Source organism: Temnothorax americanus, unplaced genomic scaffold (assembly GCF_048541705.1).
Source record: "Temnothorax americanus isolate GAGA-0224 unplaced genomic scaffold, ASM4854170v1 Scaffold10, whole genome shotgun sequence".
Lineage (NCBI taxonomy): Eukaryota > Metazoa > Arthropoda > Insecta > Hymenoptera > Formicidae > Temnothorax > Temnothorax americanus.
This window is the reverse complement of record NW_027509231.1, coordinates 3,394,098-3,421,278: the sequence shown is the minus strand read 5'-3', so window position 1 is coordinate 3,421,278 and position 27,181 is coordinate 3,394,098. Positions and strand designations below refer to the sequence as shown.

At 43.1% G+C, this 27,181-nt stretch overlaps 2 protein-coding genes across 2 annotated transcripts in view; one reads left to right on the top strand and one right to left on the bottom strand.

The window, feature by feature from the left end:
- The first annotated feature begins 583 nt into the window (after positions 1-583).
- Positions 584-7,679, top strand: Nab2 (Nuclear polyadenosine RNA-binding 2). The gene is made up of 7 exons (XM_077414507.1): positions 584-839; positions 1,690-3,582; positions 3,755-3,920; positions 5,185-5,348; positions 5,460-5,793; positions 5,879-6,011; positions 6,164-7,679. The coding sequence occupies exons 1-7, from the start codon at positions 642-644 to the stop codon at positions 6,393-6,395; spliced, it is 3,120 nt and encodes a 1,039-aa protein (XP_077270633.1). The 5' UTR covers positions 584-641; the 3' UTR covers positions 6,396-7,679.
- Positions 7,680-7,905: 226 nt separating this feature from the next.
- Positions 7,906-27,181, bottom strand: part of Dlp (glypican dally-like) — a 138,213-nt gene continuing 118,937 nt past the window's right edge. Inside the window, exons 2-8 of the mRNA XM_077414520.1 lie at positions 23,400-23,570; positions 18,351-18,493; positions 14,505-14,753; positions 13,832-14,000; positions 13,045-13,453; positions 12,695-12,864; positions 7,906-12,612 (exon numbers count right to left, since the gene is read on the bottom strand). Of these exons, the coding sequence (XP_077270646.1) occupies positions 12,260-12,612; positions 12,695-12,864; positions 13,045-13,453; positions 13,832-14,000; positions 14,505-14,753; positions 18,351-18,493; positions 23,400-23,570 (1,664 nt within the window). The 3' untranslated portion in view covers positions 7,906-12,259. The remainder of the gene's footprint in view (positions 12,613-12,694; positions 12,865-13,044; positions 13,454-13,831; positions 14,001-14,504; positions 14,754-18,350; positions 18,494-23,399; positions 23,571-27,181) is intronic.

Here is a 27,181-nt window from a genome sequence, read left to right as displayed (position 1 = left end):
GACAATGACTTTAATATTGTACGTGTAATATCTTTTATCTTAGATAAGAAAGCAAATATTCTCTTAAACAATACTTCTCAGATTTAATTTTAGTTTAAATTACCATGACTATTAAGTTTTAATTTCAATTTTTTTTTGACGGATTAGGGAAAATGTAGTATAGTTCTTTTAATCAATAGATTTTATATATAAAATATATGTATATACATATTTTAATATAAAAAAAGAAATATATATTAATAATATATATTACTATATAATGGCAATTTAATTAGCGATTAATGGCAATGCAACAGAATTGTTTAAAGTAAAATTTCTGATTGTATAATTTATTCTCTGTAATTTAATCTTTTTTTTTTCATACATTGTAAAAATCAAAGGATTCATAATTTCCATCATATTCTAATAATTTCTATTCACGTCAACAAAATAGTAAATAAATCTTGATGACTAATTGCCGATTAAATTAATTAAAATGTAGTTTGAATCATCCTCGAGGTGAATTTTCTAATTCGATTGGCCGAAGATCGTCACGCTAGTAGAAATTGGCAAAACCACTTTTCGACGTCGGTCGCGCATCTATACTCGTTTCATGCTCCGTGAAAGCGAGACGACGTTTCGTCCGTCCGTCATGGCGGATAATGTTTTCGTTCCGTGATACGCCGACTCGTGATCGCATCGGCTCATCGATTCGACCGGTCGCCGACACGACGAACGACGAGGACGAAGACGACGACGACGTTGACGTTGACCTTGGTTCACGCTCGACCCGGTGGAACTCCAGCGATCATCCCACGATCATGGACACGCGCGGCATCGAGGTCACGAATCAGCTTCGGGTGAGTTTTTCTCGGAATGTCCAGGTGACGGTGCGACATTCGTCCCCGGGTCGTCCGATCGTCCGGCTGCACGAGGACCCGCGCGTGACGTTTGATATCCCACACATCCCGATTATCATATAATCGTCCGGTTCCTTCGGTAAGACGCGGGACGCACGCCGGAACCGTTTTTGGAAAATTCGGGCGCACCGCAGCTTCAAGTAAACTCTTTTATTTATTCAGCGTTGATCTCTGTTTCTCTGTTCGCGCAGAAGTCTAAATATTGGAAGCTATACTTCTGTCTTCTTTCTGGAAAATAATAGAAGACTCTCCTTGAGAAGCGATTGTTGTTACGTACTTCTAACAATAAGAAAAATATACTTGATGGATGGTATTATTTAGATTGAATCGCAAAGTGTATAAAAACTCAAACCTCGTAAGCCAATCACAATATTTAATTTTCTTGCGAGGAATATTTTCAGAGAAACAGATTGGACGCTGCGGGATTGTTCAGGGGCTACCGAGGTGTCTAGAATTGTTTCTGTGAGGCAACCTCAAATCAGTGGCTTATGAATTGATTCGAACAAGTTAAAAGAGGCCGTTGGAATGTATAAACGTCAGAGATATTGTTAGCGTATTTAGCAATGTTAATTAGAATTTGCAAAACATTATGGAAAATGTCACTGCACTTAGGAATATTCAAGTTATGCATTAAATGAGTAAGGAAGTGTTTAAAAAAATAATGTATGTAATAAATTGTTTATTACGAGGTTTGATTTTTGCTATTTCTATTTAACTGCGAAAAACGAGTAGAAAGCGAATACGTTCTACAGTTTTCCTTAAATAAATTTTGCGACCTGATTTCTTTCAGAGCGCCATACGCGCCAAGCTTATGGAATTGGGGGTTCGTTACGACGAGGAGCTACCCGATTACATACTGGTAATGGTGGTGAACAAGAAATCCCGTCAACAAATGCACGACGACCTAAATCTGTTCCTGGAGGACTGCACGACCGTGTTCGTGGACTGGCTGCACGATCAGGTGCTGAAGAAATTGCAGAAAGTCACCGTGGCCAAGAAGAAATCGTCCCGCGAGTTTGTGCCTACTGTGGTGGTGAAACAGGAGGAGGAGAGAAAGAAGAAGAAGATCATCGCGACCTCCTTCCTGGAGGACCAGGCGGCGGAGCAGTCCACCACGGCCGTCGACAAGTTCGCGGACAAAAGTGCGAAGAGCGAGAAGCAGCAGCTGCCGGCGCAGAAGCAACAGACTTCGATCAAATCTTCTGCGCCTAATCAAAACGCTGAACGAAGTCACAGCAGGAGCGCGGAGAGAAACATCAAGGGGGTGCAGAGCAAAAGTAAAACGGACGAAGGATCGTTGACGCACAGCGGTGGATCTTATCAGGATTCCGCTTCCTCGAGAAGGTCGCAGCAGAGTTCCGGGCGCGACGAGACCGCGAAGGATGTCGCCGCGCCGGAAAATCCCGCTGCGAAGATCACGGACACCCATCGCGATCTGAAAGCGAGCGAGGCGCCGGATAAGAGTCTGAAGAGATCGCTGGAGGCGTCGGGTAATCGTCACGACAGCGCGGAGAAACGGAGCAACGAGGCGAAGCGGCCGAAGCCGTCCGAGGAGGAGAAGGAAGACGATGCTTCGTCGTCCTCCCCGGACACGGCCACGAGGCGGCTCAAGTCTTGCGTGAACAAACCGAGGATCACGTCGGTCGTGTCGGTGAAGACCCGGCTCGGCATAACCTCGCCGCGAAAGAAGTTCGAGAACTACCGGGAGAAGGAGGGCAACGGCCGCTACCGCCCGTCGGAGAAGCGGTTCGAGAAGCCGCATCGCTACGACAACGGACGCGGCGGCGGCGGGAAGGGCAGGAACTTCGAGCCGGACGATCGGAGCTTCAGGCGAAATCGCGACGGCGACTCGTCGCGGCATCACGAGGCCGCGAGCAAAGTCAACGACGTGAGGAGCCGAATAGAGAGCAGCAAGAACGAGAGACTGAGCAGAAACGCGGAGTCGAGAGAGCGGATCTCGAATTCGGGATCCAAAACGGACGTGTCTGCGAAAAAGTCCGCGTGCACCATCAAGGATCGTCTGGGCACCGTGAGTGCCAACAGTAAAGCCCAAAGACAGTCCGGCAAGTCGCAAGAGGCGGCAGATTATAGGAATAACCCGAAGAGCTTCGAGCAAGCGGGAAACAACAATAAGAACATCAAGGACAGACTCGGCCCGTTGAAAAATAATTTCAGGCCGGTGCACAAGCAGAGGCAGCTGAGGACGGCAACGGAGGACGACGAGTCTTTAGTTTCCCTGAATCCCGGCGCCGAGGGAAACGAGGCAAGGGTGGAGAAAGAGGAGGAGGACGAAGCAGACAACGACGAGCAGTCGCTGACCGGACCCGTCAAGTCGCACATAGTTGCCGTGAACAGATCCGCGGCCTTCGCCGGCGCGAGGATCGAGAGGAAACGTACGAAGGCTTCGAACGAAGTGCCGTTCAGCGCGACTCAGAGTACCGGTTATCCGGGGGGACACGGGGGCGCAAAATCGCAGCTGGACAAGATGGACAAAGGAACGACCAGCGATGTGGACGAGGATATCGATGACACGAGGTTGCCGAGTAAAGTGATTGTCACACCGAGACCTTTGAAGCCGCTGCAACCGACGCAGAAGCGCGCCACGCAGTCGCTCTTGCTGCGAGCGGTCGCGGAGGCGAATCAGTCGGTCGTCAAGCAGAAGAACCCGGAACCGTCTCTATTCGTAAGTTTCGCTAATACATTGTAAATAATCCTGTAAATCCAAGCGACTCTCTGTAACATTGTAATACCGAGAATGTCGATAAAATGTCTGCGATATGTTTCTGGAAAAAAAAAATGTTACACGTCGGAGAGGGAAGAATGAATTTTTTTCATCGAAGGCTCAATTTTGTTAGGACAAGAAGCCGGTCTTAAAGCGTCTTAAGCCTGCCCCGGCTCGTGATGTAAGTCAAAACTTGTCGGTACATTTTAATTCTAGTAAGAGACTGGTCATGGAAAAGATTCAAGTCGAATTAAATACGATAGATCATCTGGATGTGGAAGACGTCGAGCACGAACCGTGTAAGTCCCATCTCCGCGGAGACGTGTTTTTCGCATTCAGAGTTTGAAAGAGTTACGGGATCTTATTTCGTATCCTACTTTCACCCTTTCGTCGGAATCTTTATTTATCGATTTTCCTATTATTATTATTTTAAGACCTGGGTATCATTCATCTCATATATAATTTATTCGCAATCTTTCAATTAAAGTTTAAATAATTTTTCCAAAAAGAATATATGTATCTCGACAACAATTGGCAATCAATACACAATAGCTTCACAGGGTTTCAACCCAGGATTCGGGTTCTTATCAAGTGATCTGATGAGAAATAGAGAACCATCGCCAACACACTCTCTGTTTAATGCTTATGAGATTTTGGCAGAAACATCATACATGAAAGGCTAGAAATTAACAGGAAATAAATATGATGTCACAGCAAAACGAGTAAAAAAGTACTTATTTACACAGAGAATGTCCTACGATGGCTCCAATTCATATTGCGTACCATACTAGCGAAATTCAGAACATTAAGGTGGCATACACGAAATATCAAAATTACAGAGCCACAAGACGACACATGTTTGCACGATGGAAGTCAGGAACGAACTGGCCATTTTGATATTGTGAGTTTCGCTAGTATGGTACGCAATATGAATTGGAGCCATCGTGGGGCATTCTCTGTGTAAATAAGTACTTTTTTACTCGTTTTGCTGTGACATCATACTTATTTCCTGTTAATTTCTAGCCTTTCATGTATGATGTTTCTGCCAAAATCTCATAAGCATTAGACAGAGAGTGTGTTGGCGATGGTTCTCTCTTTCTCATCAGATCACTTGATAAGAACCCGAATCCTGGGTTGAAACGTTGTGAAGCTATTGTGTATTGATTGCCAATTGTTGTCGAGATAAATATATTCTTTTTGGTTAAATATTGTTGGCGGAACAAACACTTACTTTTTGGTAAATAATTTTTATTAGAAAAGTATGCGGGATGACATTCGGGCTTGAATCTGAGACCCGTCAAGTCGGTACTCAAGTCGAGAAGCCAACTATCATCCCATCAATCTTCCACTAATAACACCTATACTAACAGCTTCCAAATATTTACAAACTGTAAGAAGTACAGTAAATGACTGGCCTAAAATAATAAATATTTCAGAGAAACGATGATGATATGTTTAAGATAAATAAAGATTCCAATACGAATCCTTTTGCGATACAAAGACTAACTCTTTCATCTCTTTCCCGGGATTTTAATTTCTCGCTTATTATCACCTAATCCGTAGATGTACCTCAACCGGTAACGGACGAGCATATGGGAGTGGTCATGTCGTTGTTCCAAAGGAGCGACGACAATCAGAAATTCTTAGTCACTCTGAACGGTTACAACAACAATCTCATGAAAGAGAAAATCAGTTCCGAGGATGACGAGGAGCGGCTGGAGATGGAGGTAATTTCTTTTTCCGCCACCTGTAAAGCATTCCCTCCTTTCCTTCCCCCCTCTGAATTTTAATTCCTCGCGCGCATTCTAGACGCACGATGTTCCTCCTCATGCTCGCAGGTGAACGAGGACGACGAGCTTGCACTATTGACGACGCACAGTGAGGCAACGACGGCGACGACGGCAACGTCGGCGATAGCGCAGAACGACTTGGAGATAAGTACATTTAGAATAACGGAAGATAACGAAGCGGAAAATAACGCGGATGCCAGTCCGAAGGAGGCGAGCGGTGAGGAGAACAACGAGAACTGCAACACAGAGAACGTGGATAAGACTGACGAGATGCCGCGCAAACGGAGAAAATTGAGTCCTATCGTATACAACAGATCTCACTCTTCGAGTCCCGCACGACTAAAATCTAACGCGTCGCTACCGCCGACGTTGGCCGCCAAACGTATGCATCAAATTTTTTTTCACGTTTGTTCACGACGAAATATAGCGATATAAAGTATATCGCTATAACGTGTTGCTCCTTTCAGCTCCGGATAAAAAACCATTGGTGGAGAACACGGTCCCGACCGTTTTAGACAAATCCAGGGAGAAGTGTAGATATTGGCCAAATTGTACGTTAGGGAACAAATGCGCGTACCTTCACCCGCCTGTTATGTGCAGGTAGTGTATCTTTCGAGAGACTCATTGCATCAGAATATAAACGATTCTTTTCTCTTTATAATTACATGCCAGAAAGCATTCAACTTTTTTTTTAAATTTCATTATTCTACCTAATATTTATTGATTTTTTAAATTTTCATTATTTTTCGCAGTGCTTTCCCGGCATGTAAGTTCGGTGACAAGTGCGCCTACAAGCATCCCAAGTGCAAGTTCGGTTTGTCCTGCACGAAGCTGGGCTGCGTGTTCTCGCATCCGGCCCAGCAGTGTAAGTATCATCCGTTCTGCACGAAACCAGCGTGCCCGTATTCTCACCCGGCCAGTACCGTTCCGGCGGCGGAAACGACGAGCCAGCGGGCGAAATTTACTTGGCGACGACGAGACTGAGCATATGTACCGCGGATGTACAAACCTGGATATGTTCTGATCGGATCGAGGCTCTGATCCACGTAAAATTACCTTGTACACGTCAACGATAAGACGTACAAGTTTAAAGTAGCGTAAGTTGGCACAAAGTTACCGCAGCGGAGTTAACTTCGCGATTGAAGAATGCGTCTAAGAAGGAAAAAGAACAGAAGCTTCGTCAGCAGAATCGTGATTTTACTTTCTCTTAAATCGAGAATCCCAGCAAGATGTAAAGGAACTTTTGCAGAACTTTAAACAATGAAAATTAATCGTTTAATCTCAATTAAGCCAGATTTAAAGTAATCGTTAAAGCTTTAATTTAATTTAGGATGTGTGTTAGATCGCAGATTTATATATATTTCCCCGTTGATTCATCCATCGCCTTAGATTCTAAAACCACGTGCACCGTCAGTCCGAACTGATCAATTTGCTGCCATTCTTAGATTATATATTCTACTTATAATATGAAAGGGAAGGATTTTAGTTTAGTTAACCAGGGCTATTGAAATTGGCCTTGGGGTGATCGTAAAACTCGTTCTCCTTTAGGATCGACCTCGCTGATGCAATCTTGTCTCAATTTATGTACATGAATATGTTCGAAAATATGTATTGCCAATCGTGTGATTCTACTATCGTTAGTATATACATATTACTGGTGTGTAATGGAGTCAGAAGAATGATAATTAGATTTGCTCTTTTTAGCCGCATTTTTTTGTAAAATCTGCATTTTTATTTCTGAATCGTCTTTCCTTTTGCTTCCACTGAAGTCCGCCGAAGTGCGCGCTTCGTTTCATGCAAAAGGGTATAGTTAGGAAGAGCAGATCTATCGTACCGTTTCACGTCGAGAGCGATATAACGACCTTCTCAAACGAGAACGTTTGTGTTGGCGTTATAGATTAAACTCAGTGCTCGTTTTAAGATTACCGGCGAGGTCTCTTCGCCGAGAGTATCTACTCGTATAAGCGCGAATTGAACATCCTCGTCCAGAGTGACTTAATCCGGTTTCGAGTGGGGCAAACGCGGTTGTTATAATCGCGTGCCGTACACTCGGCGCCGCCTCTGCGGTTGAGGCAATCGTAAAAAGTCAGGTACTTCGTTGCTTGACCACCATTTATGTAATTTAACACGAATTGTATAGGATCTTAAGTATAGGAAAGATGGTTCCGCATTATTTTACCTAGTGCTAGTGAACGGTCGCGCATGAGATGTACAATATTATTGAGACTTGTCATTATCAGAAACAAATATACGATGATTTCTGTAAAACGCAGTTTCGTTCTCGAGATATTCTCTCGTCCCCTCCCGTTTCCTTCGATAAAGGGGCGCCGCGGAACCTGTCTCTAAAAGAGAGGAATTAAAACGACGGGACAAGTGTAAACCAGCGGATCGCGATTACCGCGGAAAACAATCATGATAATTATTATAATTTAAATACACATATGTCGAACATATCGTAGTCACGGTCGGAGGAAGGCAAGAATTGATCGAGACGTACTGCGATACGCAAGCTTAGCTGCGTGATTTATTGCGTTTGTTTTTATTTATATTCGTTTAAAATTGATCTCCAAATGAAACTGTTACGTCGGCGTAATTAGCGTGTCAGCGTACTATAACATCACCCTCGCTTCGTTCGAGGGAATGAGACGCGTGTTTGGATTCTGTGAAACATTATCGCGATCGTATCCTAAGATCGACAGATCAACACGGTTTCTTTCATGCACACACTCGTATTTACTCGTATACGCTCGCACACAACTCCGCGCTAATATATATTACGTATAAATCTATGTATATGCTCTCTATCATACTGTGGGGCACTTAGAAAACTCGTTAATTCGTTAACTCTCCTTCTCATTCTCGCGTCGACTCTATCGACCGGAAATCCGGGCGGGCCTCGGATGCGTTTGTGAGACACACATTTTAAAGCATATATTATATATATATATAATATATATAGATTTGTTTCTTTCTTTGTTATTCGAGGATTACTTTGTCTCGAAGGGGAAAAATAAAAAAATAGTGCGTGCGCGAACGTATCTCTCACCCCCTTCTAACATTTTAATCTACTTTCGACAAGCGGAGCCGGAATCCTCTTCAGCGAAAGAGAGTAAGCTCGGTAGGATCTACTGTAGAGAGAGAAAATGAATTAAATCGTGATCGAAAGGTGATTCGCTTCTGCGAAACTGAAATGTTTCTTCCCTACTCTATGTAATCGCTGAGGTGTACATTTTGTAATCCTAAGCAAGATATTCTTCTTCTTCTAAATCTTCGAATACAGACAGGAACATTCGGATTTCTTCAGTCGCGACTCGAAGACCTCGCGAGGAGAGAAAGAGAAGTGCGAAACGCTCCGTGTCTCTCTTTCTTTATTTTTTTTTACAAACCCATCAACCGTTAATAAAGCTTTCGCGGATAACACCCTGTTTCCTGTTCCTCGATACCCTTGCATCGCCGTACTGTACGACGCGCCGTTTTCTAAACTAAAAGAAAAGAAGGGGATAGGAATTAAAAAAAAAATGGGAGAAAAAAGAATAATATGTTATATGTATACGGTACGTACATACATACATACATACATACACAATATATATATATGTATAAAAAGTGTGCGCAACGTTTTTCGCGAGATAATTTGGCAAGGATTAAATCATTAATTATGTCTTCATACAAATGCCTATGTATGTGTGCACACGTGTGTATCTGTGGGTATGTGTGAGTGTGGAAAACACGTGTGTACAATGTACATATGTCTTCTTCGTGTATATATCGCGGGGACCAACGAATTCACGACATCGCGAAATTCGCTTTTCGCACGTACGACTCTTAAAACATGCGCACGCACAAAACACTCGAACCGTGGAGCGCTACAATTTTTTTTTTATATTAATTTCATTATATATATATATATAACATATAATAATAATAAAAATAATAATATTACAATAATATAATTACAAATAATTAGTTTTATCCGTGATATACTATTTTAATATTTCACTAGATTTTTTTTCTTAATGTCCCTCGCGGTCTCCTCGACGGCGAGCCGCTAAAAGAAAGCGCGGATGTGCGGAGGGCGGTCGTCTAATGCTCGATCTATTTGATTTTATCACAGAAGTCCGCCTCTGACCGCCGTTCTCTCGCATCGCCTCGACACCATTGCCTCCGAATTAATAATTCCTACACGAACGATACGGCAAAGTGGCGGATAAGACGAGCCGTTGGGCACAATGGTATAAGCCATATTTTTGCGAAACAAAAGAGGCCCTTCTAAGACTACACACACTTAAATAAAAAATATTAAATACATAAAATATACTTGCATTATTACGAAATCATTTTCTACATACGTAAAGAAACAAATTGCAAATTTCATATCTTAATAAACAATAAACTGTTTAACCGAGCCTGATATATTTTTTGCATTCTTTTGATTAGATTGGAAAATAATCTAAAGCAAAAAAGCCCAAAGTTTGATTAAAAATAATAAGAAATAATGATTAATCCGTTATACTACTGACTTGTACCATTATTTCATTCGATGACTCATAACGCTCGACAAATACGGGGAATTCACGTAATCGGAGAACCAAACTGATTCCGTTCCTGTTTTCGTAACTGTACTTTGTATAATCTTTCCGTAGTTATTTTCTTTCTTTCGTCGTATAAAGTCTGACGCATACACATATACTTCATTTTAAACGCCGAAAGCGTAAGCGTCACGTCGCATTCTTATCACACTCCCTTATCCTTATCGCCCCTATCCTTATTTACACCTTACATCGCAACGAACGTTCCTTCGCATCTTCCACGCTATTAATTCTACTGCAGATTAATGTTACAGTGCTCTACGGCTCGGTTTCGCGATAACGTAACACCCTCCGGTACCCGTTCAGGCCGTTATTATCCGTTAATTGCTATTTCCATTTGATTGTATCGTGTTACACGTTGCACCAAAGGGATCGTATTCGCTGTCGGCGAAACCGAGCGACGGAAACACTGGTCTTCGTTAATATATCTCACACATAACGTGAGCCAAGTTGAATCCTTGCCATGGACTTACGGAATCGCCGCTGATCCCTTCGCGACTCTTCTGACGACTATCAAAAAATAATAATATAACATCAGTAAATGCCGTTCGACGCGCTAAACGCGCAGTCAATTACACGTTAAAATCTTCGATTTTAATTAAAGCCGTGGGCGTTACGTATGGGGCTGCGGCTTGTCTGCAAATCCATCCGCGACAGTGAAACGTCAACGGGGACAAGGATCCTGATTGTTCTCGTGCCTCCTGCCGCGCACTCAGGACTCGCGCATCCGAGATGCTCATGATGAACACTTAATAAATACTCAGTCCTGCTCGTATACTCGTATACCGTTCGGTCCATCTTACGTATTTCGGGTGTATATAATTAACGTCTCTCTCTCCCTCTCTTTTTCTCTTCGCACGATCATTTAGGGTTTGCACATAATCACCATGATGCACCAATGACGTACGATTACATTATGCTTCTCAATCACTCGCCGAGCGATTAACGGCACGCAATGCGGCAATCGCGCCTGATCGACGATTTCATCTTTGGCAGCTTATCAAAGGATGCGTGCCAAAAGAAAACGGACGAACTAGGATAACTTTGCGTATTGTATTAGATATTCGAATAGAAAGAACGAGAACATTTTTCAATACCCTCAGAGTTGGCAGTAGGATTCTGATAGAGAGTGAGTTTAAAGTCCGGAAATGTTTGACCCGATTGGAACGAGCCATCTTTCTGTCGCGATAATGTGCCCATTTAAATTCATATTCAGTATGGAATAAGCTCGCGTATCTAAAATTCGGAAAGACTCGGTTCAGACTGGAATAACCGCCGTTATCCTACCACCGGTGATAATCTACTTACGCAGAAACTCGAATCTCGACAATTGGCAGTAAGAGTCTGATATAACGTTAACGGTACATCTCTAAAATTCGGAAAGTCCGTAAAATGGCGCAATGATCCGTAACAGCGTACTATACAACAGTATTACACTCGTAATATCTATCCAGCTCACGTAAAAATTCCTTCCCGAGACATCTCTCGGAAATCTCAAAAGTAATCTCGTGTCCGTATCTTTAAAAAAGTCCGTGGATACGTTTATGTACTCCGAAAGAAAATCCCGCTGCGAGATGACCACGCACGTCACGAGCGGTGAAAGAATACACCTGCGTGATTCGTCTCGAGAGAGCGAGGTGGAAGAATGGAAGTGAAATCGCTCTCAGATGTTCATTGAAGTTCAGCTCGGCGGTCTATCTTCTCGATGGAATTATTTTCTTAGTTCTAAATAACATTCGAAACGTCGAAGTTCCAAGCGCCGTTTCGGCCCATCTCTGACGAAAGCTAGTGTTGTAAGAGTTCAGTGAAATAGCTCTCGCCGAGTGCCTACAGTCTCTCATTCGAATAGCAGCGTAGATAACGAATCTCTCGCACGATTTCTCCCGCTCTTGCCCATTTGTGGCAGGAGCGAGTAGCTATGGCCACGAATATCCATGTACTCGCTAAGACGATCACCTAACACGATTTCGGTACTCGCTAAATCGATTTCATGCACGCAGTCGATTTGACGAGTGCTGAATCGGAGGATCCGAGGAATTGGACCGGAAGACGTTCCATTCGCGAAAACGTCTTCCTTAACTTCTCGAAGCGTTTTTGCGGAAATCCGCGAGATTCGCGGGACGATCTGATGCGCGATTTACGCGATCTGAGAGTCCATCGAGTGATCCTCCTTCCTTCATTCGTCGCCATCGAGATCGCGGCTCGCAATCGGGCAATATTTTACACAGCGCTATGCTTAGAGTCACAAGGTTCACACGATCACAGCAAGTCGTTGAAGCAACCGCCAAACCACATCACAACTATCGGCATCAGGTACGTCGTCAGCGCCCTAAACAGCGACATTTTCGGCCTGCTGTCTTCTCCGCTGTTCACAGAGATGGTCTGGTTGCTGCTTGTACCCGTGCTGCTCGTACCCGTGCCTTTGTGCGGCTCGATATCTACTCGCGGTGGTATTTCAACCTCGTGGACGACCGGGGGCGACGGCTGTTTCGGGGGTTCCGGCTCCAATTCCTCACGTGGTCCCTCGTAACCGGAGCCCTCCTTAAAGCCATCCTCGTCGTCGGTGAACGTACCGTCGCCGGAACCGCTCCCGGAACCGTACCACGTTTCGTCTGTGAAGTCATAAGGATAAATATTATCATATAGACAAAGAGAATTGTTATAGCATGCTATTAATAACCGTCAGATAATTACCAGTATCGATCCAGTCGACATCTTGCCCGTTGAATGCCAATTTCAACCTATTCGTGATGGTGGTCAGCGCGAAAACCTGATCCCTCACGATGGTCGGTCTTGGTCCCGTACTGCGTACTTCCGGGTTCATCGTCTGAGACTCGCCATCGGACGACACCGGATATAAGTACCTGAAAGAATAACAAGCGAATATTGTCGCGTACTGACTTGCTATGATACAAAGGCAACGTTATTATGCATTTAAAACATGTAGAGAATTGAATTGTTAATTTATCTGTAATGAATAAATTTCTTATAGCTGAGCGCTAACAAGTGAAACTGATTACAAATGGAGTTTTAATCGTTCTCACTTGTCTACGTGCGTGCCGTTCCAACATTCCTTCGTATTGCTGGGTGGCGCAACCAGACCCTCGTTGCACATCCGATAAGGCAAGTAGACCCAGAATTGTCGGAGATCGCGCACCCGCTGGCGTATTTCCTTCACCAGCTTGTCCAGAATCGCGGCAGTCGAGGCGCGATCCTCCGTTAACGTTTCCTGATCGAAATTCAGGGACTCCTCCAGTTCCAGTTCGCGATTGTCCCTGCGTCTACGTCTACCCAGCATCGGCCGGCCGCAACCGGTAAACACGCGCTGCGACACGTCAGAACTGCTCTCCTGGAAGTTCATGATCGCTTCGGATATCTTCAGATTAATTGGACGCACTAGCACCTCGATGTTAAACGGTCCGAGCAGCCGATCGGCGATCTTGTCCACGGCCTCTGTGTTTGGAAATTGAAAAGCGGATCAATTGAAGCCCGAGATCGTTCCTAGCGAAACGAAAAAAGAAGAAATTTCGCGCGGAATGTCTCGTGAGAAATATTTCTTCTATTCTTTAACTTCTATGAAAAACTTTTTAAATTAGGAAAATATAATATCGATATTATTATTGTCTCGGTTTTCGAAATATTTTCTTTTCAATAAAAGATTCGTTAATGCGAGCGAAGAGCGATCATTCCCATAAAAAAATCCTATGTAGAAAGAAGACTTTCGACGCGTACATACAACAGACTGCGCGCGTCAATGATCCGTGTTCTCTCGAGATATAATAACCGATATACTCGGGCGAGAAGGAAAGAGAGCGAGGAGAAATTGCTTACCGACGAACTGATTCCAGTCGGTGTCGAGTGCCGCGTGTTGCGCTAAGCAACCCTTCATCGTGTTGGTACACATATAGCTGCACGCCAGCACGTTGTCCGATATACCGCTGCAGGCCGGACAGGCTGTCATCCTGGTCAAGGCAGCTGCGCAATCCGCCGATGGCTTCAGCTACGGCCAACAAAGAGTTCGTTTTAGAATCTATGCGCGGTTGCGGTTGCGATATAATGGCGTAAGAGCCATAAACATACGGAGAAATTTAAAGAAGAACAGAAGTAAAGTAGAACAGAACAAAGTGAGAAAGAATCGGAATAAAGAAGCAGAATAAAAACCAAGGTAAACATAAAATAGACATGTATTCTATAAATTTTTGTCATTATGTCCTAAATATTTTATAAATTACAATTTAATAATTTTAATTACTTCAAGTTAGTGTAAAATAAACAAAGAAATATCATCGAATCGATTTACATCAATTTTTTTCGTTCAGTTTCTTTAAAAATTGGAAGACCAAGTTTTTCTTAGATTTAGGCCTGAATTTCAATTCTTAATATACAAAATTCATTATACAAATATCTGCTTGAGGAGTGATTGGATATCGCGTGGTCTGAATCGCGTAAAATCGACCTACATTGATTTGGACTGTCTCGATGTTGTCACAGTGTATTCTCTTACCGATTGCATATTTTTCAGCACGTTCGCAGCGACGGTTAAGGCCTGGCTGAATGCTCTCGTGGCCACGAACGAACGTTTAATCTGCACGCCCAATTTCTGTGGCACGTCCCCGAACGGTCGCATCTCCTTCATGTGTTCGCCCACGCACTCCAAATATTTATTGTCAAAGTTGTACTGACTGTTGAGCACGGTGAACATCTTCTGATAGAGGGTGTTGAAGAAATTGTCCATGGCATCGTTGAGATCCACCTAAAACGAATAATAGAATTGTAAATTATATAATAAGTTCTTCATTATAGGGATGAATTTGGAATCCATAGAAGAAATACGTATGTACGTTATATAAATATACGCATATATTACAATAACATATATCCACATTTGAATTATCTGCATATATAAACGTATAATCAATCTTCTTCACAAAAATTCATTTTAGTAAGAAACTCGAAACAAAATTATAAGTCTTCTACAGAAAACATAATTTTAATGTACTGAGAAAGATATTACGCAAATAAAATTATATAAATTACACTTTTACATTATACATTTAATTCTGATACATGCGTATATAATCACATTAGTGCTAATTCGATTTATTTGGTCAACGATTATTCGGAGGACAGCACGCGCTTTTTCGATTTACCACGGCAATCAGCCGTCGCAACCTCAGACAAATTGCGCTGGATCCGATCATAATTCGGATTAATCGAAAGCCGACAACCGAGACACCGAGCCCGCCGGCTCAATGAAATATTAATGACTCCCAGCGATTATTCGCGCAATTAGAATACAAGAGCGCCCGCTAAGAACTCTGTTTCGATCTTGTATACTGCGAGGGAACGAATGAAAGGAAGAGGAAAGTGACTGAAGGACAAGTCGCGAAATACGCCTTTAACGTCACCATGGCAGTTAATCTAATTACACACTCATTCCTTGAATCTTGGAACAAAATATGAATCATGCTCATTTGGAACATTTAGTGGATGTTCTCTTGCGCTTTTAAATATCGAGAACAGTCTGAGAACTTTCTTCGTGATTTTAAACTGTCGTTGTAACAGAGATGTACAGGATGTTTCACAAAATTCTAGAGTTTCAGAGACGACAAACATGCAATAATGTTGCACGTTATAATATAGCAACAGGAAATATTTTCAATATACAATATACATTATATTTTATATACTGAAAAAAAGTTGTTAACTCGACTAAATATTTTCAATTAATTATAATTTTTTTAATTGAAATATTTTATGTGTTTAAATTAAATACCACATATTAAATCTAACATGACGTAATTTGACTCAAATACAGATATATATTATTTTTTATGTGTGAAATATATAAATAAATTCTAATTGATATTATGACTTGTTATAATAAATTTGAAAAGCCGAAACGCCGTTTTTCTTTCGGAGCTTCCCGGGAGCGTTGGACAATGGCGCGATTCGCGGCAGATTAATATTCGCGATAAATTTATCAGTGACAGGAGCGTTGCCAACGATAATGCATTCACGCGATCGGGCACTTCGCCTTCCGTCGTGTGCATGCGGAACAGGTTCCGAGCGGCGCCGGTGAATAATTCGAGGGACGATTTGAATGACAATCGACAAAGCGTCTCGTCTCGATCGACGTCTTCCCTCCTCCGTATCCTCCTCCTTTTGACACCGCGTGACGAATTGTACAACCGTGTACCTGTCACTTACGTCCCTTATTCCAAGCCAGAAGCCATTCTCAGCCCTGCAGCGCAAGTGTTGGATGTGTGAAACTCTGAAGTCCACTTCGCTTCTTTTATCTCGCGCCACGGAATTGTGATCCGATAGTCCGATAGTTTGCATTCTTAAATATCCTTTCCGTTCGCGACGGTCTCTTCGACGTTCATTCGGAGTTTCGAAAAAAAAAATCGCCTCAAAAAGAAGCAACGCAACGCGACATTCATTCTTAAATCCGTTGCTTTTTTCAGGCGCTTTTTTTCTCTCCTGTCCGGTAGGTACTGCATCACGGTAGGTACTATAATCTCACAGTTGCTTCGCGTTTCCGCGCCTTATTTTCATCAGTTACCTCGCTGCAACTGGTGCCCGGTGTTGCGTTCCATCCCCGTGGGGGATGGATCGCGCTCTCCTCGTCGATCGTGACTTTATTACATCTCGCGCTCGCTTCGGAGTCTTCTCTCGTTCGTCCGCTTAATAACGCGCTCCCTGACGCCAAACAACACAACCCAGAAGCGATCGTGTTTCCAAGTAAAATTAAATTCCATCCCGGAGCAGTCCGAAAGCGGCCCCGCGCGCGCGAAAGGGAGAGGAGGGGGTGACGAGCTCGAGTAAATTCAATAGATCGCGGTGTAATTGCGGAAGCCCTTCGATAGGTAGGTAGGGACAGGTACACGGGGCGAACGCGTATATACGGGACCCTTTCGGCGACGGGATATTTTCGCTTCGGCGGCGGCGAGTCCCTTTAGCGGGACAACGCCGGGGCGATGTCAAAAGCACATTGATTAAATCCGCCTTCGCACGTGGATTCCACCCTCCACCCCGACTTTCGAGCTTCGGCGGCGCGAACCGGACATCGTGGACAAGGGGTTGTTCCTGCCGCAGACCCCAATAGAAGTTTAAAAGCGTTAAAGGGCGGAGCTGAAAGTCGACTCACGTCGCGCGATTATCCTTCGATCGCACCTCGAGGAATTCAAGGGCTCGATACAAAAACGAATTAACTTTGTTGGGCCTACTTAAAAAATAAATTCATAAAAAAGCTTAACCATTTTCTAAAAAAATTTTCTTTTCTCGAAATTCAATTCTTTTTTTCGTAAAATTAATGTTGAGCGAATAATTATTCCGAACTCCTATGACTCTCGGATTAAGAAATGATAATTAAACGATGTCGAGCACGTTTAGATTTTCCTAATACAAAAAATATTTCTTTCCTTTTAAATGGTCTTGATACGATTTTGCGATACCTTTGTCGCGACGCTGACGCTATAAGAAAAATTGAATGGAACGTGACGCGTTGCGTCACGTCACGTCGTTGAGTCCCGTACGAATCGATCAGAGGGATATTCGAGTGAGCCGAACGTGTGTGGAAAGGGATATCAATTTTTTCCTTCGAAGATATACGGATACCGTGACATCTGTCGAATTACAGGAAGTTCCGATAGCGGCACCGCCTTTTACGTCGCTCCGTTTCAATCGGCAAGCTACAGAGAGAAAGAGATTACCGTTGCCCTTCACGTAACCCATTGCACGTACATACCGCTCGCGATACTGTCTCGAAGGATACATCGCGCACTTATATCTCTTACTCCGCCTCGTACTCCCTTACATTTCTCGCTCGCTGATATTCCGAGAGAGGAAGGTGTCGTCGAGCGTAATTGCGCGGAAAACGGCTTGTAATAAACTTTAGATCCCGAGACACGGCCCGGCAGCTCCAGAAATTTTCCTCACGGCTCGTCGTCTTATTTATTCGCGCTTAATACACCAGGGCGAAGGGTGTCTGCTGGGGGAGCAAAGGGAAACCAAGAGAGAGAGAAGACGGGGAAATTAAGGCGCGATTGCAATTTTCACCGGGGGGCATCACCCCGCGCGACATCAAACGAGAGGTAAATGAATGGCTCAACGTTACAGGTACCATAATTCCAAATTTGCCGGTAATATGGGAAAAACTGTTCTGTACGGAAGTGCTCCAAAGAGAGACCGAACAACGCAGAGGCTGTTCTAACATAAATTGATCGGGATCCGGCCTTATAGACGGAATTCTCGGCAAAGAGTGAAATAAATCGCAGCCGCGCCATTTTAACGTCGAGATAATCAAATTCCAAGGGGAGGAAAGCGAGAGAGAGGGAAAGGTACTCACCGTTCCTTTCGCGTAATAATTCTCCAGCTCGTTGAAAAAGTCCGTGAAGACGTACGCGTTCTGCTCGTAAAGAATACCGTAGGTCTTCTTGAACATCTCGTGAAAACCTCGTTTGCTGCCCGCTAAAAGATCCTTGAAAAAACCTGCAAACGACAAGAAACACGAGTCCACGTAATTCTGCTTAATTCTCTGAATCGCAGCTTGTAAATAATTTTATAAAGTAACACTTTAAAAATGCCATTAATCGCCGTTCTACCAGCTTCCGCTCGTGTACAGCTCAGTCATTTAATTAAATTGTTAATTTTTATTATTCATTATATATAGTTTTGTGATAATTAATATTATTATATATTAATGATGTGACGTAAAGAAGGGAGATCCGCGAAAGAAATCCCGAGATAACTTATCGCGACGAGTTTCTCGGCGCTTTGGCGCCTCTCGCCGGCGGAAAATCGCGGTCGAGCGCAAAACGGGAAATTAGTCGAGATTTCAGGGTGCGAGTCGTCGTCGTCGTCGTAGGACGGGAGGGTGGTTCGTATTGCGAATTAAAAGCCCAACGAAGTTGCGGCAACTACCCAACAGTTCTCGTTGCCTCTCCGTTCCTCTCGTCCCTCAACGTGGATCGACGTCTGTGCTTTTTACACCTCCGGTGGACTTGCGACAGAAAAGGGAGCCGGATTCGTCGCTAAAAGGAATTTTAATCACATTCCCCCCCTTCCCCCCGAGCGGAAGTGACGATAAGGAGGTTGTTCGTCGGTGAGCGAGAACGAGGAACGGGGGTGGCGGCCGGCGGATCGAGGGCAAAAAAACGCTGTTTCTCTCGTTGCATTGCAAGCGCACCGCGCCCCGCCGCGCTGCGCTTTGTTCATCGGGGGCTGCGCGGCCCCGTTTCAGCCGCGAGATTGAGTCAACGGTAGTTTCTTTATTGACCTGACATTTCAATATCGGTACGCCAACGTGACATTTTATACAGTGCCCCAGCGGAATTTTATTATTAAATTATTTAAGTCTTTTGTGTACAGCTAGTCCGTTACGAGAGCAAATTTTCCGATTGACAGGTCACTCGATCGCTGACGGATGCAGATAAATGCAGTTAAGTCGGACGTTAAATGTTACATCATACCTTTTAGCGTACGAGTTAAAATGTAACGACATAACAGTTTAAAAACCCGTTGAATTTAAGATTGACGCGTTATCGACATGATTCGTATAAATGAGAATGCAACATTAAATTTGGAATCGTTTAACATTTCCTTAAATATTGATGTTATTTAATCAGGGAGAAATAAATTTTTTATTCAACAAAATTGAGGGAGCATAAAAAAATTAATATTACAAGCTGTTTTATTTCTGTAGCAAATACCGATTGGAATTCCGTTTGATTTTAAAATCATCATAATTTCTGAGAGCCTTTCTAAATCAATGTCCGTCACGCGGGGACGATATCCTTGATCGATATCTTTGATCTTATACTCGCGAGACCGGAGTGTCAGCAATTAGCGCGGAAATTGGAACACGTCCCAGCTCGGGAAGCATCCACGGGTGTCTAACGGTCTCCCCCGTTGACGAAATTATTCGAAGGCCGCACCTTCTCGTCGGTCTTTCATCTTTTCCGCTGCACGTCGGCTTTTACAACCGAAGCCTCTTTGAGGTGCCACCGTCCAACTTTAGCACCTGGTACCCACTTTAGTCGGCACTCCGCTAGATAGAAGTTCGTAAGGCCTTTACGAGAAGCACGAGTCCTCCATCGTTTATACAGAATGACGTCCGCGACAGGAAATGTATATATATACTCTTAAAATATTTTTAACCCTTTTATTCTTAAATTTTGAAAAGAAAATACAGAAGAGATATATTTAACAAAAAATAATTTTTAATTTTATACTAATACGCATTTTATATTAATTGTATATGAACATAAAATTGTTTAAAAATGTTCCCTTTTTATTAATTTTATTAATATAAAAAACTCTTTTTCTCTCTGTTTCAGTTTCACTTATTTCTTGCTTTCATTTTTCCAACGTCAATTTTTCATTTCATAAATTATCTCGTCACACAAATAATATTTCTTTTACAAGTTAGAAGATTTATAAATGATCTGAGGATACTCTGTGTGCCATTCAATTTTCCCTGATTTTCACCGATGTTCTACAATTATAACGGGGACAATCTCACGAAAGTCAACAGTGTAACTTGTGCATTTATAGGTTTTTTACGACGCGATGACACGGTTTTTCGCGGTCGAAGCTAAACCTGCCGATTAAATCCCTCGATTTTTATCGACCAAATGAGATAACGTAGTCAAGTTCGGATACTTTACAGCGATCTCATTTTTAATTTCGTCCAAAGATTTCTTCGTTCCCAGCTCCCTTAATAGAATGGAGGTATAATCTAATGCTCGCTTCGATGAAAATTGCTTTGTCAAATAAAGCAAAGAAATAGCAAAGAGCATTTTGTGTAAAATCATTTAAATACCTAAAAGACCGCGCGTTCTATTATATACGCGATAATATCCCCGAAGAAGTTCTCTCTCGGAGTGGTTGCTCTTCGAGACACGCAGCTGGCGTTCACGGTAACGGATATAGTGTTCGAAACGGCTTCAAGAGAGCCCGAATAATTATCGTTCTCGACACAGGCATTCCGAGGGCATTCGGGTATTGTGCGAATTGTTAACGCTACCTACGCTAATTACGATGGCGCGCTCGCGTTCAACATTCAACTATTAATTGCAGCGGTGCAGACGGCGCTCTAAGTATATGCAATCGCATCTGTTTGTAGCGCACAAAGATATATAGACGTCCCGGATGTTGCTTTTATCGTTATCGAGACTTACAAACGTTTGATGAACGAACAAATAAAAGCTCTACATATAGCTGTACAAATATTTTTTTACAAATACTTTTCATAAGAAAGTAGAAAAGAAATGAAGAAAGTATGGATAAATGACGACTTAGTTGCGCGAAATAAATATGTATAATACTTGTATATACCGTTTCGTTATTGAGTCGCGTGTATTCGCAAACGTCGTGCAAACTCGGGCAAATCAAATTTCAGGCATATCCCGACCCGGGGATTCGGATATCTAAAAGGTGCATGCAAATGCGAATATGCAGGGAACACTCGGGGAGGGTGGATGCCGTACCGGCAGCTTACGAATACGGAGGAAACGAGAGGAAACGGCGGATATCCTGATGATCCCCCGCGCAATTTACATGAGCGAAGGCGTGACAGATTCTCCCTATAAATCGCCGAATAACAAATCAATAAGGACGCTTTTATTTGCGGCGCGGCCGTGGCGCGGCGGCTTCCATCCTTGCCATATGAATTCGGTAAAATCGGGTAAAATATTACGAGATATTCCTCGCCGCTCTTTTTCCCCAGCCGCACATTCCCTTGTAATTAATATCTTTGCGGCAAAAATGTATCGTTTTCTCTCTTCCAACGGTTTCAAAAAATTCCGTTCCGCAGTGATTAATACGAAATGTATATGATGCTCGAAAATATTTTCGACGATAGAATCCCGTGTTGTTACGTGAAAAAAATATCACTTCTATTTTATTTAACACACTTTTTCAGTCCCTCGTTCGGAAAAAATGTCAAATTTTGCCCCATTTTTGCACGCGCCATTATTTTCTTCCTCCGTATGTCGACGCAATCGAGTCGAATAGTCGACAACGCTCAACAACGGCCCGCATGCAGATGCCCTCTTCACAAGACAGTACACAAGACAGTATCCGCATCAAGAGCACGCGCCCCCCTTCGTACGACTCTTGTAAAACCCTCGTCGATGCAGCCCGCGCGGTTGCCCTTTAATTAGAAAAAAAAAACCCTCGCGAGCCGACCTCGCGCTCTCGGCTAGGAGGAGCGCGGCCGCGGCGAGAGGTCGTCAACATCCACTTTCGCGCCGAGCCGCGGCTGTGCCGTTATCCCTGAAATCTCCTTTCATCCCCCCGCTCTTCATCCCTCCGCCCACTCAGGGAGACTCACGCTTAAGATGAGAGTGTACGTTCGATCGAGCGTTGTGTTTCGAGCATGTCCGTTAAAAAAGTTCGCCCGGGAGGATTGACTGGACTGTTCACCGAGGGTGCGATCTTCCGAGTGACGTCCGGCCGATTAAACTGCTCGGCGAGGATAAAAAAACACTTAACCGCGGAAAGAGAGAAAGAGAGAGAGATTTTACTTTCATTTTACTGTTGTAAAATTTGTTTTAGTTATTACTACTTTCTGATTCTTCGCGGTTCTGTAAATTTACATTTTCTATATAACAAAAAAAGCTTGCTCCCCGCTCCGCAAAAGTTTCTTTAGTAAAATCTCTGAGTTCCTTTTCTTATATACTTAAACTTATTTTGCAATCTCTTATACATCTCGTTCTTACAGAAACATTACAATCTTTCGAAAGACTTCTTCGCGGACGTGCAAAACGAAGGGTCAGTTTCCCGCTTCGCTTTTCCGACTGCTGGAAACTCGAGTCTCTTACTATGAAATATTGGCTTTACTTCCGGTTAGTTCCTGAATCCTACGAGCACAGCGCGTTACTTTCGAATAAGTGGATTAAAAGGATTTGAATAAGGCGATTAAAGAGTTTCGCCGGTGTAAAGCGAACAAAATGCTGGACAAGCGTGGAAAGCAGAGGGGCGGTTTACGCTGAAATTTGTATATCGGAGGACACGAGGGGGTTGTTAATCGCCAACGCTGAATACGCTGAATTTAATTTCTGCTTACTTTATCCTAAAAGACTTCCATCGGAGACAATACTTTGTTGTATCTAAAATATAGGGATCTACGTTTTGATAAAAATACTTTCCAAGTTACGAGTAATAAATTTTTTAACATGCGGTCCTTAAAGTTTCTTCGACACTGACGGTGGTAAGCGATAAAGGATATAGCTTTGTTTTCTTTCTCGCTGCCCTTCGTCCATTCACTCACTCAACTCCCCGATCTAGCGAGAAAAAGAGGGAACATATGCCGCGATATTCCCATCGGGCATTGCCGCGCGCCGCGGGTTTCCCTTATCGACGAAATCGGAAAAAGACGGTGCTCTATACTCACTGTGGAACCTGTTTCCCCGCATAGACAGGACCTGATGCATTCTCTGGAGAGTTTCTTTGGTGGCCTTCTCGTGCTTGTCGCGTGCCCGCGCCTGCAGTCTCACCTCCATGTCGGCCGAGCAGCACACCTCGCCGCCGCTCCTCGCGCTGCCGCATACTTTAAGCTCCTTCGCTATATGAACAGAAGAAAAAAAAACTTAGATTAGTGAAAAATATCCTGACGAGACAGTGAAGCGATCGTCACGTTCGACAGGATCCAGAAATTCTACCGCCTGTGGCAAATTAAAATTATATATACATCTTTCTTCTTCTTATTTTCTTAAGACCCTGTTAAATTGCCGACGTATCTTTCATTACCCGCGTAATTATATTATGTTTCTAATTTCGTCGAAAAATTTATGGAAATATTTTCTATTTTATTATAAAAGTATCTAGTATCCTTAATGTTTATTCTTAGCTCGCAAAAATCTTCGAAGAAGTTTGCCGACCTCTGTTCTAACATCATAGGTGAGAAAAAATAATTAAATAATAAGCGTTATAATAATAAAATACTATAAGTTGAGCTGTTGATCAGAACATATAAACAAACTAATTTTTTTTATACAAAGTCAAAATAAGATTGCAACTGAATACAATAAAAGCTTTAATTGAACGCAATGAAAGAAAAATTGCGCAAGTAATCTCGCTTCTACATTCCTCAATCGGCATTTCCGTCGATGGAAAAACTAAAAACGAAAGGAAAGACAACAGCGAACAAAATGTTTTCAGGCTAAACACCGTGACTGGAGTGTGTTTGAAGAGGAAGGAGAGACTCTCGGTGTGAAAAGCTCGTTGAGACTTTCGGTAAATGCAATTTAGTTATAAGAATCTGAGGGTATCTACGTCTACGTAAGTACACAAAACGCTCAGACTTTAGGAGGACGAAAGACATTGTTTTCTCTCCCGCACGTGTGAGGAGGAGAAGCACACTATTCTGCACACATTCGCATCAACGAGTGTCAAGTCGTAAATTAAGCACAGAAATTACTGTTCCTGTTGGAAGTGGTTCCAGTTTGCCGCCGCTACTGTTTACTCAAAATGCAGTAATTTTAATTCGCTCCAGACGAGAATAAGTCTCAGTGTCTTTTTTCCTTAATTCTTAATAACATATTTGTCAAGAACTATATTATATTTCCGATCTTCTAATAACGATATTGCAATTTTAAGTAACTGTGACAGTGGTTACGGCGAAAATCCGCGACGCCAATTCGCAGCCAATCTATCGCGTCGGCGATGCGATAAATCGCGCGGATATAAATCGCCGTGTTTATCGCCGAAGTATAAAGCAACGGGAAGGGCGTTAATTGAGCGTGTCGAAACGTTCTAAAATTCATCGGTAGATTCCGCGGGTGGGGTGAAAATCGCTTCTGTAGGCGCGATAGAAATCGTTCGGAGATAAGTACCCATTGTTAGGCGCAAAACAGGAAACGTTCCACGGGATTCTCCCCATCCGCCTCGTCTACCGCTTCTTCGGTGTTTCGGGGAGAGGCGAGTAACGCGTGCATTTTTGGGGATGAAACGATCCGCCCAATGAAAGAGAGGGTGTCCTCGCTTCCTCGAGGGCACTCGGAAACGCGGAGGGTAAATTCGGAGGCGTCCGCGCTCTCGCGGATGTTCAAAACGCACACACACGCGCACCTTCGCACGCGTCGCAGAATTACAGCTCGTAATCCTTTGCAACGACTCCGCGGAGTAATTACCGGATTCGCGTCGTCGCTTTAATCCTCTTAGCGCGCCGAAGGGCGCCCGCTATACTCGTGGTAAAAAAAAAAAGTTATACGCGCACGGTGGAAATAAGATTTTAATATTTTTTAAATTAAATATTATAATTATTTTTTACACCACAATTCTTGGCATTAATCACCAATATATGATAAATGATAAAGAATTCACTCGTGATGAACATCCAATGCAATTTCAAGTCCACGTTTGCCGGAGCAATTTCGAGCGAACGAGCGGTGAACAAATACGAATGAGCAACTTGCCCCGATGTGCTCTCGACGTTATTCGTCCTCACCGAAGCGAAGTGTTCATTTGTGTTTGTTCACGCTCGTTTGCTCGATCCAGCCTTACGGGATAAGCCTGAGTAACGATCGCGAAATCGTCGTTTAAACGACACAACGATCGGCCATTTCGCTCGTCGCGACGAGCGCACCATGGCTGATCGAATCGCCGGAATCGCGTTTCGAGAGGCGCGTAATTGAGTTAAGCTCCCTGGCGAGACTGAGTCGCGAAAACGACGTTTGCACACACGCGGCACACTGATTCGCGCACGATTTTCCCATGGGTGTTGCGAATAAACCGGTAAGACGCAGCGGCAACCGAGGCCTGACTTTGCCGGAGTCCCTTCCCGCGAGATTGCTTTTCCTTCGCGTAAGTTCCTTCCATTATGGAATAGAGCGCGACGAGTGTGCGTTTTCGTACGTGTGTACAAGAACGTCGAGTCAATAGATGGTAATGTTCGTCTTAATTTTCCATTAAACAAAATGCGTTAAGTATACTAAACTAAAATATTTCCAATTGCATAAAAGGCGTACATACACGTCACATTACTTCAAATAGCATAACAATATTTTGACTGTAATGAGATTATAAAGTTAATTTTGAAAATAAATATTTTGCAATTTGATTGCAATTAATTAATTGATCAGTGTAATGAAAAATTATTATTTAGCAAGTAAAGTATGGCTCTCAAGGTTGTGTGTAATGGGTATAATAATGAAATAAAATTTATGTTAGACAAGCGAGTTCTATATAATAAGATGTAAGTTATTATGTATTTATAATAATTTATTTGATGTGTCTCCAATTCAGGATGTAGATACAAAAGCTTCATACTGAGTATGATGCTCTTGTATCTGCTTCTTAAAAATTGGAGACATCAAATAAATTATTGAGTAACGTAAATCAATGCGCGGTCCGTGACATCTATCGCGAGCGAGTCTTCGCCCCGAACAACAGAAATGCTGCAAAGATCAAGAGACACGGTAGTGTCTCGCGCCAAGTACGCGCGAAGCGAGACGCACCGTGACTCTTTTACGCGAACGCATGAGTTGCGAGTATCCGAGATTTTGAGATCTCAATAACGAGTGAACGGATCAACTTCTAAGTAGGTTCGATCGATAGCTTGGGGTTTGATTTATAAATAAGAGTCTTTTTTTTTTGTTACGTGCCCTACGAGCGAAGATATTGCAATGCAAAAACCAAATGTGGAAAATTTTTTTTAAGAAACGTCCACGTCGGACAAAAATGGCGGCTGGTGTGTCACTTTCCCATTTTTGACACAAGAGTGCACTCGTGCACTGTCGCAGTGCGTGACAGTTTTTTACAACCTAGAAAAGGATAAGTGTAAGGCTGATGGCAGAGAACGAGACGTAAATGTCGTAGTCGTGGACGTAGGGTAAAGCAGAGAAAAACGTAGTCGTAAGGCTATTGTAGGCAATAGGCGTTACGACTACGTTTTTCTCTGCCTACGTCACCCTACGTCCACGACTACGACACTTACGTCTCGTTCTCTGCCATCAGCCTAAGTGTGTGATAGTCGTGACCGTTGCCCCGTCGTGACAGATAGTGAAATATATATAAGTATTGACCGTAAAGAGCTGATGCCGAGAGATCTTTAAGAAGGAAGGTGTATCTACAAAATCGTACAAACACGTACGTATATGCTGCCTTGTAAAAGTTGTCAAACTGTATGTTTACGCGAGCGTTACTTCTGTAGTAACTTACGATAATTTATGCCGG